At 37.1% G+C, this 17,015-nt stretch overlaps 1 protein-coding gene across 8 annotated transcripts in view; it reads left to right on the top strand.

The window, feature by feature from the left end:
* LOC106831846 (S-adenosyl-L-methionine-dependent tRNA 4-demethylwyosine synthase TYW1) overlaps positions 1–17,015 on the top strand; it is a 213,488-nt gene that overhangs the window by 192,702 nt on the left and 3,771 nt on the right. For 2 of the 8 annotated variants that reach the window (XM_070484488.1, XM_070484486.1), the window contains exon 16: positions 1,666–2,259. The exons of 4 other annotated variants lie outside the window; for them this stretch is intronic. In XM_070484488.1, coding sequence (XP_070340589.1) covers positions 1,666–1,746 — 81 coding nt within the window. In that variant the 3' untranslated portion in view covers positions 1,747–2,259. Of the gene's footprint in view, positions 1–823; positions 897–1,665; positions 2,260–17,015 lie in introns of those variants that run through there. 2 more of the 8 variants (XR_011494170.1, XM_044746297.2) reach the window with 2 other exon arrangements.

The raw sequence follows: 17,015 nt of genomic DNA, 5'->3' as shown, positions 1-17,015 counted from the left end.
ACATACAATGGAGAAAGGAACGTCTTTTTAATAAATAGTGCTGGGAAAACTGGACAGCCACATGCAGATAATGAAATTAGACCACTGTTGTACACCATACACAAAAATTAACTCAAAATGTATTAAAGACTTGAATGTAAGAACTGAAACCCTAAAACTCCTAGAAAACATAGGCAGTATGCACTTTGACAAAGGTCTTAGCAATATCTTTTTGGTTATGTCTCCTTGGACAAGGGAAACAAAAGAAAAAACAAACAAATGGGACTACATCAAACTAAAAAGCTTCTTCCAGCAAAGGAAATGCTCAACCAAACAAAAAGACAACCTACCAGTTGGGAGAAGATATTTGCAAATCATATATCCAGTAAGAGATTAGTATCCAAAATAAATAAAGAACTCATACAACTGAACAGCAAAAAAATGAACTACCCAATTAAAAAATGGGCAGAGGATCTGAACAGACATTTTCCCAAAGAATATGTGCAGAAAAAATACATACATGAAAATAATGTTCAATATTACTATTAGGGAAATGCAGATCAAAACCACAAAGAGATATCACTTTACACCCATCAGAATGGCTATTATTAAAAAGACTGGAAATAATAACTGTTAGAGAGGATGTTGATAAAAGGGAACAGTGATATACTGCTAGTGGAAATATAAATTGGTGCAGCACTATGGAAAACAATATGGAGAGTCCTCAAAAATTAAAAATAGAACTACCACACAATCCAGGTATTCCACTTCTGGATATTTATTCAAAGAACACAAAAACACTAATTCAAAAAGATATATGCACCCCTGGTTTTTTTTTTTTCAGCCTTGTTTACAATAGCCAAGACTTGGAAGCAACCCACGTGCCCATCAAGGGATGAATGTATAAAGAAGATGTGGTATGTACATAGAATGGAATACCACTCAGCCAAAAGAAAAGATGAAATTGTGGCATTTGTAACAAGATGGATGGACCTTAAGGGTATTATGCTAAGTGAAATAAATCAGATGGAGAAAGAGAATTACTATACGACTTTACTCATGTGTGGAAGATAAACAAACACATAGGTAACGGAGAACAGATTGTGGAAGGGAGTGAGGGGAGGGCAAAAGTGGCAAAGGGTTACATATGTACTGTGACAGATAGCAACTAGCCTTTTGGTGGTGAACATGATGTAGTCTATACAGAAGTCCAGATATAATCATGTACACTTGAAATTTATGTAATGTTATAAACCAGTGTTACCTTAATAAAAAATATTTTTAAAAATGTAAAACTTCACAGCATGCAAAAAAAATAAGTACCCCTTTAAAGGTACTAAAAGCAGAAATACAGCTAAAAGACAAAGGAAAGAAACTGAAAAAATCGAAAAGCAAAGCAAAACCTATAGACTAGATGAATCCACAAAACATAATTTGGTGCACAAATAACTGAGAGTGCATATCGACTGTACAACCTCCTCATTGTTTATGCTGCCAATCCCAAGCCTGCTGTTTCTCTGCTATACTTTTGAAATATCTCACAGAACATTCAAGAGAAAAAACATTTCATTTGCTTTGTAATGGCCTTCACAATCAAGTCCTTTTCAGCTTCATTTCATGTGCACTCCCTGGTACTTTACAAGGCACTGCCATGTTGTTTCTTTTTCCTCTGTGCATGTCCCCCAGATACGTCTTCTGGCAGAAGTGCCCACAGTACCTCACCGCACCCCAATTGACCGGGCGAATTTCTGCTCTGTAAAACTGTAGAAGAAATATCTCCTTGGAGACCACTTCTCTCAAATCTGTATGCACATATATAAAGCTGCCTTCTCTAAAAAGCTGTGGGTTCCTGGGACACAAGGACCATCGTCCCCAGCACTTCCTGGAGTACCTACAACATTTTAGATTCTCAGTGTTTGCTTAGTGAATGAACCACCTCTTCACCTTCATCTGCTTTCCTTTTTAATTGTCTTAATCAGAGACATTGTTCCATCTTGCTCATTTTAGTACCTTCCTTCCTTCTTATCATTCATGCACTCATTTATTCAATAAATGTTTATTCTACTGAGTTTGCTATTTTAAAGGCCATTAGTGACCTGCTAGTTATTAATCTAGTTGTTTTCTCAGTCACCATTCCTCTCTCTTTTTCAGCAGCATGAACTGATGCCCATCCGTGTTTTTGCAAGTCTGTCTTATTATTGTACTATATATTTTTTCTTCTAGCAAAGTTGACTAGCAGAAATAAGAACACTTCATAAAGTGGAACATTGAAAATCCCCCAATTGTGGCATTTCTTTCTTTACCCTCTTCAAAAATTTGAAATTTCCTCTGATCCAGGATACTGTATAGACCCAAATGTAAGGTAATCTTAAAAAAAAATTCTCAGAAGATACCAAGCATTGGTTGAATACTTACATTTAGATGACCTTTAAAGATCCTACATTAAATTTGTGAGACTTTCACAACATGAAATAGCCTCTGGAGAATCCATTTAATATTTATTACTCTGTCCATACCCTGTGGTGTTTTGCAGTGCAGTGATCTTGTCATTGCCATACCACATGCAAAGCACTTCTTAATTCTTATAGTGGAATAGTTTTTACATGGATGATTATTTTTATTATCTCTGCAGAACAGTTTTGTCATTTAGAAGTGATGTTTAGACTCTAGATAAAGGAGTTTCTGCTATTGATGAGAGGCAGGCTCCTTAGTGGATAGGAAAGTACATGGGAGTAGAAAGTTCAGTGAGTTTCTCTGACTTTGAACAAAGGAAAGACGTAATAGACTCACATTAAGATGAATAAGTCAGCATATTTTTGTTCCAAAGTTGAGCTAAAGGAACAAAGACATGACAACAGTTGCCTGCAGGAGGCGGTCTACAGGAGGAGGGCGGACCTGTGTGCTTTGGAGGGGGCACTGGGGATAAGAAGTTACAGTCAGCCCTCTGCTTTTGGGTTTCCAGTCTAGCAGCTTAAATGTAACCTTGGTCCTGTCAGTCTGCAAGCCATTAAGGCCCTGGTGAATCCAATACATTTTGATCATTTTAGTTGAGAAATAGTTCCTTCTACATATTGGTGATATCCTATTAAAATATATCACTGCCTGTGGAAACCAAGTGGTAGGTTATATATATATAGCTTGCAGAATCCATATAGCATTGTTTTGAAACTTAATTCTTTACTTTGTAAAAGCATGGACTTTGTGTTTTAGAACAGTTTCAATTTACAGAAAAAGCGTTTCTGTATACCTTGGATTTGGCCTGTTGTTAATATCTTACATTGGTGTAGTACATGTGTTACAATTAAGGAACCAATATTGATACATTAATTATTAACTAAAGTCCCTAGTTTGTTTAGATTTCCTTCAGTTTTACCTAATGCCCTCTTTCTGTTCTGGAATCCCATCTAGGATAACACATTACATTTAGTTGTCATGTCGCTTTAGGTTCCTCTTGGCTATGACAGTTTCTCAGATTTTGATGATATTAATGGCTTTGAAGAGTATTCATGAAGTTTTTTGTAGGATGCACTACTACTGAAATTTGTCTGATGTTTTTCTCATAAGACTTGGGTTATGGGTTTTTAGGAGAAAGGTCACAGAGGTAAAGTGCCATTTTCATCACATCATTTTAAGGATGCATACTATCAACATTATTTACAACTACTGATGTTGACCTGGATCAGCTAGCTGAGGTAGTGTTTGTCAGGATTCTCCACTGTAAAATTACTCTTCCCTTCTCCCTTTCTGTACAGTGTACTCTTTGGAAGGAAGCAACTATATGTAGCCCATATCTAAGGAGTGAGAGTTAGGCTCTATATCTTTGAGGGTGGAATATCTACATAAATTATTTAGGGTTGTTCTGCACAGGTTTATCTCTTCTTCCCATTTATTAATTTATTCAATCATTTTTTATATCAGTATAGACTCATGGATATTTATTTTATACTTTAGGTTGTAATCCAATTCTACTTTCTTTTGCTGAAATTGATCTAGCTTTAGTCATTAGGAGCTCTTTTAATTGGCTCCCATGATCCTATGAGGTGCTCCCATCAATGTGGAGGCCGGGGGCAGGGGACGGTATTTGTTTTTATTTGTTTTGAGCACTTCTTACTTTCTGGTGCTACAAGATGCTCCTGGCTCCTCTTGTATATTTATTGCCCCATTCCTAGAATCAGTCATTTCTCTCAGAAGCCTTTGTTCATTTTATTGGAGAATGGTGTTAGAAACCAAGATGTGGGTGAAAGTGTGCTTGTTGCTACTAAGGTGTCATTTCTTTTAGGCCCTCTCAGATGACAGAGCAACGAAATATATGTGTGTATACTAACCTTGTATATGCACATGTCTGTAAATAGTTATATTTCTAACCATTTTATATGTATTAAGCTAAGCATACTGATGTCTCAAACTCTAATCCATTACCACATGAATCATTCTAGCCTCCTCTCCTTCTTATTTGTAAGTTCTCCAACAATGAGAAGCCTAGCTCCAGCTCCTGTGATAAGTCATCTATTTACTTAATCATTCAATTCCAGTATACATGTATTTCAGTATCAGAATTTTCAACCCTGGAATACAGTGCTGATGTGTAGTTCCTTTTCCCTTTAGTCTTACAGGTTCCACTCATTTCCAGAATTACTTAGGTCAGCACCTTTTCCGCTCCCTCCCCATTATTTCACACATTTGTAATTTAGTTAGGTTCTCTTGTCACAGTCTCCACCTCTTCCTGGGAGTCTCCTGACTTCCTACGTGGGTTTTTTTTTCATTTGCATACTTTAAGGTTCAGTATTTGTGCTATGAAGTTCTGTAGGCTTTGAGAAGTACGTAATGTCTTGAAGATGAATGAACATCTTTTCTTATGCTTATTTGCCATCTGTACGTCTTTGATAAGGTGTCTGTTCAGATCTTTCACCCATTTTTTAATTGGATTTGTTGTTTTCTCATTGCTGAGTCTTAAGAGTTTTTTAAATATTTTGGATACAAATCATTTATCAGATGCATTTTGCAAATATTTTCTCCTAGTCTATGACTTAACTCTTTATTCTCTTAACTGTGCTTTTCTTAGAGCAAACATTTTTAATTTTTAAAAAGTTCAGCTTATCAGTTTTTTCTTTCATGGATCCTACTATATCTCCAAACTCAAGGTCACCTAGATTTCTTCCTTTGTTATCTTCTAGAATATTGTATACTTTTATGTTTAAGTCTAAGGTACATTTTCAAAGCTGTAAGATCCGTATCTAGATTTCTTTTTTTTCCCTGGTCTTTCTATTCTGTTTCATTGATTTATGTGTCTCTTCTTTCAACAGTACTATGCAGTCTTGATTTCTATAGCTTTATTCTAAGTCTGAAGTTGAATGGTGTCAGTCCTCCAACTTGTTCATCTTCTTGACTATTATGTTGGCTATTCTAGGCCTTTTGCGTTTCCATATAAACTTTAGAATCAGTTTGTCAGTACCTACAAACTAGCTTGCTAGGATTTTGATTAGGATTGCATTGAATCCACAGATCAAGTTAGGAAAAATTGACATCTTGATATTGAGTCTTCTGATCCATGAGCATAGAATATTCCTCCATTTAATTAGATCTTCCATGGTTTTTTTCATCAGAGTTTTGTATAGTTTCATCAAACAACTATATGCAGAGTTACTTCTTGCATATAGATCCTATACATGTTTTCTTAGATTTATGCATAAGTATTTCATTTTTTTTTTTTTTTTAAAGATTTTATTTTTTCCTTTTTCTCCCCAAAGCCCCCCGGTACATAGTTGTGTGTTCTTCGTTGTGGGTTCTTCTAGTTGTGGCACGTGGGACATTGCCTCAGTGTGGTCTGATGAGCAGTGCCATGTCCGCGCCCAGGATTCGAACTAACGAAGCACTGGGCCGCCTGCAGCGGAGCACGCGAACTTAACCACTCGGCCACGGGGCCAGCCCCAAGTATTTCATTTTTTAAAGCTAATATCAATGGTATTGTGTTTATAATTTCAAGTTACAGTTGTTTATTGCTGGTGTATAAGAAAACAGTTAGCTTTTATATATTAACCTTGTATCCTGCAACCTTGATATTAGTTCCAGGCAGGTTTTTTGTTGTTGGCTGATTCTTTGGGATTTTCTACATAGATTAATCATATCATCTGTGCATAAAGACAGTTTTATTTCTTTCTTCCAAATCTGTATAGCTTTTATTTCCTTTTCTTGTCTTACTGTGTTAGCTAGGACTTCTAGTATGTTGAATAGTAATGGTGAAAGGAGACATTTTTACCTTGTTTTGAGATAAAAAGCATCTAGTTTCTCAGCATTGAGTATGATGTTAGCTGTAGCTTTTTTGGTGATGTTGTTTATCAGGTTGAGGAAGTTCCTCTCTATTCCTAGTTTGCTGAGAATTTTTACTCGTAAATCTATTTGGATTTTTGTCAGATACTTTTTCTACAACTATCATGATTATATGATTTTTCTTCTTTAACCTGTTGGTGTGATGGATTACATTAATTGATTTTTGAATGTTGAACCAGCCTTGCATAGCTGGAATAAATCCCACCTGGTCATGGTGTATAATTCTTTTTATATATTGTTGGATTTGATTTTTACATATCTGATAGTTACTCTTGGTAGTTCATGATAGTTATTGTTCTGTAGTTTTTCCTTTCTTGTAATGCCTTTATCTTGTTTTGGTAATAGGGTAATGCTTCTCTCCTAGAACATGTTAAGAAGTTTTCCCTCTGCTTTTATTTTCTGGAATAGTTAGTGGAGGATTGATATTATTTCTTCCTTAAATATTTTGTAGAATTCACCAGTGAACCTGTCTGAGACAAGGAACTAGGAAACTGTCAGGCCACTCCTCACATCCACCTGTCTGTTAGTCTTTCTGACTGCCTCCCTCCCTTTTTCCTTTCTCCCTCTCTCTCTCTCTCTCAGTTTCTTTTACTTCTTCATTTTCATATCATCTGGTATGGCTGCTGATACCAGCTCAGCTCAAGCATTCACCAGCACTTGGAATCTCAAGTGCCAAATTCACAAAAGGGAACTCACCTGCATATAAGATCATATCGTCTGCAAGTAGATATCATTTTGCTTCTTCTGTTCTTATTTGGGTGCCTTTTCTTTCTTTTTCTTGCCTAATTGCTCTGGCAGGACTTCCAGTAGTATGTTGAATAGAAGTGATGAAAGTGGGCATACTTGCCTTGTTAACTGTTCTTAGAGGAAAAGCTTTCAATTTTTCACCATTGATATTCACGGTGTGTTTTCAAATATGGCTTTTATTATGTCAAGGTAGTTTCCTTCTACTCCCAGTTTGTTGAGTGTTTTTATCATGAAAGGGTGTTAAATTTTGTCAAATGCTTTGATATGATCATGTGGGTTTTTTCCCATCTTTCTGTTAATGTGGTGTATTACATTGATTGACTTTCATATGTTGAACCATCTTTGCATTCCAGGAATAAATCCCCACTTAGCTATGGTGTATAATCCTTTTACTATGCTGTTGAATTTGGTTTGATATTATTTTGTTGAGGATTTTTGCATGAGTGTTCATGAGGGATATTTGTATGTGGTTTTCTTTTCTTGTAGTGTTTTTGTCTGGCTTTGGTATACAGGCTTCATAGATTGAGTTAGAAAGTATTTCTTCCTCTTCAGTTTTTGGAAAAGTTTGAGAAAGATTGGCCTTGTTTAAAAGTTTGGTAGAACTCACTGTTGAACCATCAGGTCCAGGGTTTTTCTTTATTGGGAGATGCTTGATTACTTACTCAATCTCCTTGCTAGTTATTGATCTATTGAGGTTTTCTGTATCTTTGTGATTTTGTCTTGGTAGGTTTTGTATTTCTAGGAATTTTTCCATTTCATCTAGATTATCTAATTTGTTGGCTACAGTCATTCATAGTGTTCTCTTTTAATCCTTTTTATTTCTGTATAATTGGTAGTAAGTCTACTTTTATTTCTGATTCTAGTAATTTTTTACTAGAATCTTTTCCCTTTTTTTCTTAGTCAGTCTAGCCAAAGAATTGTCAATTTTGTTGATCTTTTCAAAGAACAAGCTTTTGATTTCATTACTTTTTTTCCCTTCTCTTTTTCTGTTCTCTGTTTTGTTTATCTCTGCACTAACATTATTTCTATCATTATGCTAGCTTTTGGTTTAGTTTGTTCTTTTTCTAGTTCCTTAAGTTGTAAAGTTAGATTGTTGATTTGAGGTCTTTCTCCTTTTTTAAAGTAAGCACTTATAGCTATAAGTTTTCCTCTTAGTACTACTATTACTATGTCCCATAAGTTTTGATATGTTGTATTTTCATTTTCATTAGTATCTAAGAATTTTTTAATTTCCCTTGTGATTTCTTCTTTGGTCCATTTAAGAGTGTTTTGTTTAATTTCCACAAATTTTTGCATTTTCCAGTTTTCCTTCTGTTATTGATGTCTAACTTTATCCTGTTATGGTTGAAGAAGAGACTTCAACTGTATGATGTCTGTCTTTTAAAATCATTTAGACAATTTGTGGCCTAATATATGGTCTATCCTGAAAATGTCCCATGTGCACTTGAGAAGAACGTCTGTTTTGTGTCTGGGGGCAGAATGTTCTTTATATGTCTGTTAGATCTAGTTGACTTATTGTATTGTTCAAGTCCTTTGTTTTTTTACTTACCTTCTGTCTTGTTCTATCCATTGCTGAGAATGAGGTATTTAAGTCTCCAACTATTATTGTAGAACTCTGTATTCCTCTCTTCCATTCTGTCACTATCTGCTTCATGTATTTTAATAGTCCGTGATTGGGTACATAAATGTTCGTAGTTGTTATATCTTCTTGCTATATTGAACCTTTTATTAGCATAGAATGTCCTTCATTTCTTGTAACCATTTTGATTTGAAGTCTATTTTGTGTGATAATACTATAGCCACTCCTGCTCTCTTTTGGTTACTATTTACATGGAATATGTTTTTCTGTCCTTTCACTTTCAGCCTATTTCTGTGTTTGGATATAAAATAAGCCTCTTTTAGACAGCTAAAGTTGGATTTTGGTGGAGTTTTTTTAATCCATTCTGCCAGTCTCAGTTTTTTGATTGGAGAGTTTAATCCATTTACATCTCTGTGATCAGAAGCAGCCAATCAATGATCAGAACACAGATCCCCAGTATTTGGAGGACTAGGGTCCTTACTGCTCACCCTGTCTCCCAAGGCTGCATACAAGCTGCTCCAGGAACATGTTCACGGCTGCCTGCCATGAGGGTGGGGAGTGGGAGATGGGTAGCTGCTGCCAATCTAAACTGAAATTGACTGCAATTTATAGTCCAAACTTTCCCATCAAAATTGCAAGCCTTCAGTAGATTTCAGAGTTCCAACATAGTTAGATCAGACAGATTCTGCCAGTATAATTTTTGTCAGGGTAGGGACAAGTGTTCCTGATCCTTCCTACTTAACCATCTTCCCAGAATCCTATACTCTTACGTTTTTTAAATTTATGCTTAGTTTAATTCTAAAGTTAATCGACATTGCTATCCTCCTTCAGCACAATACCAGGACTTCCCAGCACTCTTTCCTGCAGTTAGTGCTTCTTTCGATAGATCTGGATAGATCCCACATTCTTGTTCCCCTTTGCTTCCTGCCTCCCAGTTCTTCCTGCTGGGTGCAGTTTCCTTCTCACTGAAGTGAGTGGTAAATTTCATCTTTTTTTCCCCTGAAACATCTTTGTTTTACTTTTGCTCTTGAACGATAGATCATCAGAGTAGGAAACTCTAAGTTGAGGTATTTCCTCCTAGCACTTTGAAGATACTATCTTCTTATCTTCCAGCATAATCTTTTCGCTATCTTCCAGCATCTTTCCTCATTGATGAGATGTCTTCTGTCATTCTTTAGTTTTAGTGTCTGCTGATAAACTCAATAACCAATAACATTTATTAAGGTCTCTTTGGTAACATTGTACATGCCTTAATTCATTTAATCCTTACAAAAATTTTGTGAGTCATAAATACTGTTTTTCTTCATATTCCAAAGGAGGAAACTCAGGCTAAGAGAGTACATGTCTTGTCCAAGGACAAATAGGGCACAGTTAAAATTCAATCCCATATCTTTCAAAATGCAAAGTCTACTTTGGATCACAACACTGTACTGTTTCTCAAATGCTACAGACAAGATAGGGAAAGAGAAGTGTTGATTGGAAACAAGCTGCAGAATCCTCTATCCCAGCTCACCAACCAGCTGTCTCTTTGATCTCCTCCAAGATCATCAACTCTGAGAAGGTTTTTGCCAGTTTTGAGACCCTGTAGGTAATTAAGCACTGATCACAGAGGGGTCCCTCTTCAACATATAAACTTGCAATCTGTAAAGGGAGGGAATGAAGAGCCATCACCTCCCCGTGCCTTCCTTTCTTGGAGTAAGAAGGGAATGGTGTGTCTCCATTTAGGTTTTGTGCAGTATTTTCTTAACAAGACCTACTGACTGAATACTTTTCCTTTGGTGTTACATGTGGAATTCACTCTTATCAGAGGCCTGAATGCTCCCAGTGATTGCTTTCAGAGAAATGTCACAGAAAATTGGCATTTTAGTGACACTGCTGAGAGGACTTAGCTCTACTTCAGCAAAATTGGAGATTAAGATTGAAACTCCAGAAACTGAGTTTCCAGATAAAAACATTTTTTAATTGCACTTGGTCATATCTAGAATTCAATCACATTGTTGTAGTTTTGTCTCTCAAAATGGTGCCCCAGGCAGCTGTGCCATATGAATACGCTTGTCACCAGTTAACTCAGAAAAGGGTGGCAGGCAACTCTGCTCCGTGTTCCCCTGTTGCAGGCAATCAGGTGCACTTTGAAGTCTGTCTTTGTGATCTTTGCCTCCTCTCACCCAAAGAGCAAACAGCACAGGCAAGAACAAAACTCATAAATCTGAGAAATTCAAAAAGCACTACTGTAACACTCTTCTTTTGTATTCCAAAAGCACTTCTCCCTCTACCTCCCTCTAACTTCCTCTGCTTCTTTCAAGTTAACATGTACTTCTGAGTTATGAAAAAATCTGGCAGAGCCCCTCTTCTGTCCTTTAACCAGAACTTTCCTGCTTGTTTGGTTTGTAAGTATTACTGTAGGTTTGGAGGACCCAACTAAAAAATAATTGATACTAAGATCACATAAAAGCCCCTCTTCAGTGTGTGAAAATGAAAATGATATGTATGATTCTTATTTTTGTATTATTCTACTATGCTCGTTACATATGGGCTTTGAGGTCTGATTGTACAGTAAAGGATTAATTTTACGTAAAGAAAGGGCTGACCTTTGCCCTCAGCTTCTAGGAGGTGATCTCTGAGCTCTTGGAATGTCCTGCCTGATAAGAGTGTCTTTGTTTATCTGGGGGCTTTGGGACACACTAGATAGTTTACACTAAGCATGTGATGTAGGGTGGGGACTGTGGGCTACACAGTATCTGCTCAACTCCCACAGAGGCTAGAAACTAAGTGAGCCACTTGGCAATCAACCATGTCTAGGTGACCATTCTCAATAAAAACTCTGGACACCAAGGCTCAGGTGAACTTCCCAGTTGGCAGCACTTCATGTCTGTTGTCATATGTCACTGCTGGGTGAAGATAGCACTGTCCAGGGCTCTACTGGGAGAGGACAACTGAAAGCTCCGTACGTGGAACTCTCCTAGACTCTGCTCCGTGTCCCTCTTCCCTTGGCTGATATTTAATCTGTATCCTTATGCTGTAATAAGCCATACTATGTGCGAGTAGAACAGCTTTCAGTGAATTCTTTGGGTCCCCCTAGTGAATTGTCAAACCTGAAGGTGGGCCGAGGAACCCCTAAATTTGTAATTGGTGGCAGAACTGGGGGTGGTTTGGAGACTCCTGAACTTTGGTATATCTGTTTTCAAATCCCAGCCTCACCATTTCTCATGTTTCTTATCTGAAAAATAGGGGCAATTCTGTTTACAGGGTTATTTTGATGGCTACAGAAAATGATGTTTATAAAGCGTCCAGAATAGTGCCTTGCCTATCCACAGGCTCTTAATGAAGGCTCTTCCCTAAAGCTGTTGATCATTTTATTGTTCAGTAAAGAATACTACAGTATCAGGTGGAGGAGTGTTTGTACCAAATACCTCCAAAGGTGATGTTAATAAATAACTTTTGATTTGCTCTTTTCAGCTCATATGGAGGATTTCCTCCTTTTTTTAACTCTTGGATGTATAGAAATATGATGCCTTTAAATTGTTAGTACTTTTCCAGTAACTACATGGTATTTATAATTTAAAAATTGGGATAACTTCAGCAGAGCATGGTTGAAGCAGGGGATAGGGTAGGCCAAATGGTAAAAATTTTTATTTGTGACGTTTTGAGTTTGAAGTAGCTGTGGATCTTCTATATAGACTTGTCTATATGGATGATAACAGTGAAACTGATGGAAAGTCAGTTCTTCATCTACACAAAAAGAAGCCACGTGCTTACCTAGGCTGTTAGGAGCCAGTTTTCAAATTATTATTTGAAGGGATGAAAGCTGTGTAAATAAAACAGAACCAATCAAAGGCAGAGCAAGCTGCCTTTGGAGATCAGCATATAAAGCTTTTGGTTCCCCTGCGTTTGCCTTGGAGCAGACATTCTCTGTTGTGCTGTACTTGGATAGAGAAATGATTAATAGACAGCATGCTTCACCTGAGTGGGCTCATCGTTTAGACTTTATGCTGAGAAATGTTGAAGTCCACTAGGAATTTGGAATATACAGATTATTTTCTGTAACTTTTAGATCAGTTAAACAGAGTTAACCTAGAAATACTATACATAAGTAAGTCTAGGAGTAAAAAAAAATTTCTCTTCACGTTCAGAAATACTTGAAAGACATGATGATGATTATTAGTTCTGTCATTTTTCTGATTTGACAGCCAACAGATAGCGTGGGATAGTGTAATGACCATGGGCTCTTGAACACCCTTGAATTTGAATCTTGGCTCTTCCACTTATGGAGGATAGACACCTTAGGATAGAACACAGATAGTGTGTGTTTGTTACTTAGCTTTTTTGGACTTTTGCCCTCGTTTTAAAGTTGGGAATCCAACCGCACATGTTAGTTAAGTGGAATACACAAGTGCCTAGTACACAGTAGGATACTTCAAAAGTATTTTTCACTACCTCTCTCATGCAAGTCTTTTCCTTTCCTCCATCCTGCTTTGTTGGCTTAGGTTGTTGATAATAGACTCTTTCCTTGCTTGGATGGATTAATCATTACTATTTTAAACTTTTATTTTTTGGTTTTATCAAAATTCTTATGATTGCTGTTTGTTTCCAGCACAGTTTTTGGTTTCCTTAGAGTTCATATTTATCTTATTTTTTCTCTGTTTAGATTTCTATGTTCTTTAGTTAAATCAACTCTCCGGCTCTGCCATCATCTGTATCTCCTCTCAGACTTTCATATGTGTTGGGTTTTCTATCAGATTCATCTTTTTAAAGGAGACTCTCCAGAGGCAGCTTCTGACTCACCCACTTTGGGTACACAGGTGTCATACCGGGATTTCTTTCACCTCCCCGCTGTATGAGATATCTTGTTTCTGGGATCACATTCTCTTTTTGATTTACTTTCTCATTCAGGCAAAGCATCCTCCAGTAGTTTCCTGAGACAGGGTACGTAAGAGGTGCAATTCATTGAGATCTTGAAGGTCTAAAAATGTTTTTATTCTCCCAAATGCTTGATTGATAGTTTTGCTGGATATAGAATTCTAAGTTGGACTATTTTCCCTGTGCAGTTTGCGCCACTGTCTTTTAGTGTATAGGCATACCTTGGAGATATTGCAGGCTCAGTTTCAGACCACCAAAATTAAGCAAATACTGCAATAAAGCAAGTCACGTGAATTTTTTGGTTTCTCACTGCATATAAAAGTTATGTTTGGGGGCTGGCCCAGTGGCATAGCAGCTAAGTTCACGCACTCTGCTTCAGCGGTTTGCTGGTTCAGATCCCAGGCGTGGTCCCACAGCTTATCAAGCCATGCTGTGCCAAGCGTCCTCCATATAAAGTAGAGGAATATGGCCACAGATGTTAGCTCAGGGCCAATCTTCCTCAAAAAAGAAAGTTATGTTTACACTATACTGTAGTCTAAGTGTGCAAAAGCATTATGTCTAAAAAACAATGTACATACCTTAATTTAAAAATACTTTGTTGCTAAAAAATGCTAACTATCATCTGAGCCTTCATTGAGTCGTAGTCTTTTTGCTGGTGGGGAGGGTATTGTAAAAAACGCAATTTCTGGAAAACACAATGAAATGAGATGTGCCTGTAGTTGTTGAGAACTCTGAAAGCATTCTGATTCTTAATCCTTTGTATATGACCATTCTTTCCTTGTTTCATTTATCTTTGTCTCCATTGTTTGAAACTTCACTGAGATGTGCCTCAGACAGGTTTCTGTTTTTTATCCATTGTGGCCCCCTTTAATCTGGAAACTCATGGCCTTCACTTCTTAAAATTTTTCCAGAGTTATTTTATTGAGGATTTACTCCCTCCTATTTTTCTCCTTTATTTCACAAACTCTTATTATTTTACAATTGGGCCTCTTGGGCAAGCCCTTTAATTTTTTTAATTTTTTTTCTCCTAGTTTCTATCTTACTTTTTTACTCTACATGCTAGGAAATTTTTAAAATTTTATTTTCTTAACTTTTCTCATGAATCCTTCATTTCTGTTCCTATAGTTTTAAAAATCTAAGGTCTTTTTATTCTTTGAGTGTTCCTTTTTCTAGCATAGCTTTTTTTATGGATACAGTATCTTCTCTCATTTCTTGAGGATAAGTTGTTTTAGGTTAGTTGTTTGGGTTTTTATTTTGTTTTGTTTTGTTTGTTGTTTTCTCCCTGCATAGTATCTATTTATCTGTTACTCTTTTCTTTTTATTTTTATCTCTAGTTAGAAGGATGGTTAGTTTGCTGCTCATATTTAAGTGGGAGATTGAAAAGCATATTGGGAGTCCTAAGTGCATAGGTGGGGTTTGACTTTATCTTAGAGAAATCCAGCTGGGTTATTTCCTTAGGGAACCCAAACAGTATCTTTCAGTCAGTCTTCTGGGGCTGGTCAGAAGGATCTTGGAATTTTCCCCAACTTGAATGGTACCAGAGGTCGGGAAGCAGGTATGGAATGATAGGGCTGTTCTAATCCCCCATTATCAGTATAATAGCCCTGTTCTCCACTCTACTTGATATCCCATTGTCCGTAGATTTTGTTTTGTTGTCTTCTGAGAATAAACCTCCTGTCTTCTGTTGGGCGTCAGGGTGTAGGCAAGGGAGCTGCTCAGCTGTGTCAGGAACTTGGGATTCTATTTCTTAAATAGAATGTAAACCTATCTTTGGGTTTTTTGGGAGGAAGCTTGGTGTCTTCTCTACCCTCACCTCTGAGGGTGACTGGTGCCACCAGTTTCTGAGCCTTTGGGGAATTCTGAAGCATAAATTGGGTTGAATCTTGTCTTTATTTGCTAGCTTAGGATTCAGCTCTTTTGGGTCTGCTAAGCCAGTTATTGGTCATTTATCATCTTTTTAGCTTCTAAAAGTTTGATACTATTTTCTTCTCTCCTGATCTCTTTGGTTTTATAGGTTACATATCTATTGCCTTTACTGTCATTTTAGTGAAATTTCAAGAAGAAAGGAAAGTAAATGTATGTGCTTAATCTGCCATCTTTAATAGAATCTTTTTGAACATTCAAAATAACGAAGAACCTATGTTGTCATTATTCTGCGTAGGGAGATTTTTCCCTGTATGAAAGATGAGAAATAATGAGAACAAGACCTCGTGTGTAGCAGTTTGCGTGTTCTGGATGCTGGCTCGTCTGGCCAGCAAGGCCACAGATCCTTAGGAGCCTGGCTTTATTGAGGCAGGGCTGTACCTTGTTGTGCTCGTGCTGTGGTTTTGGGATCATCTGTGACCTTTTGAGTTTATTTGTAATTCTGCAAAGATTTGCCTCTTCCCTTGCTGTTGGATTTGAGGAGTTCTTGAAGCAGGAGGACCTCATGTCTCAGCATACTTAACCTCAAATTTTGTGATTTGGGGTTTTATTCCTCTGGTTATGCAGCTCTGTCTTTCAGCATTATTTTTGTGCCAGTCATACTAAGATTTGCCCTTTTAGCTTCTGCCTTTTGCATGAAACAGTTAGACTTTTTCTGAGCATGTTATTCAATGTGATTATTCTCAGATTGTCTTAAGAGGGGCATACATAGATTCAGTTTTGTTGAAGGGAGCTGATAGCTCAGCATTAATTTAAGAATAACCTACTCTTATAGTCTGAATTTTTTTATGTCCCTTGAAAATTCAAATGTTGAAGTCCTAACCCCCAGTGTGGCTTTATTTGAGATGGGGCCTCTAAGGAAGTAACTGAGGTTAAATGAGGTCATAAGGGTGAGACCCTGATCTGATAGGATTGATGTTCTTATAAGAAGAGATCCAGAGAGCACCCCCCCACACACACCCACTGCCCCCCACGAAAAAGCAATATGAAGCCATAGTGAGATCGTGGCTGTCTGCTGGAACCTTCATCTTAGTCTTCTGGCATCCAGAACTGTGAGAAAATTAATTTTTGTTGTTTAAGGCACCCAATCTGTGGTATTTTGTTATGGCAGCCCAAGCAGACTAGTACACCTACTGTGTGTTACATTTACTTGGTCTTCTCATTTGTTTCCTAGACAGTGGCAATCAGAGTTATCAGTTGTCAGATATTAACTTAGAATTGTCATATCTGTGCAACTGATTTCTCCCATTTTAAGCCAGCATAGAGTTTTGTAGTCAGAAGACACCAGATCTTCTTCAAACTGTGTTAGAATTAGGAAATCAATTTAATGGATTGCAGCCAGCAATTTTTTAAATGAAATGCATTGCCTATAGTTTTGTGAAAATTATGTTTCCAGAGTATGTGTGTGTGTTCTAGATTGAAATTTAAAATGTATTTCTTACTGTAGGTTGTGGTAAAAAAAAAAAAAAAGATTTTAAGTCTATTGCACTAGTTCAAGGTAATTTTTTAGTCCATCTTAGACTGTCCATGGCAAGTCATTACTGTTAGAGTTTGAGGGGGAAAAGAACACCAGGATTGTGGACCCTGAGAGGTCAGACTTCAG

The sequence above is a fragment of the Equus asinus genome, chromosome 14 (genome assembly GCF_041296235.1).
Source record: "Equus asinus isolate D_3611 breed Donkey chromosome 14, EquAss-T2T_v2, whole genome shotgun sequence".
Classification (NCBI taxonomy): Eukaryota; Metazoa; Chordata; class Mammalia; order Perissodactyla; family Equidae; genus Equus; species Equus asinus.
Note: the sequence above shows the minus strand (reverse complement) of the source record. Positions and strands in the feature narration are given on the sequence as shown.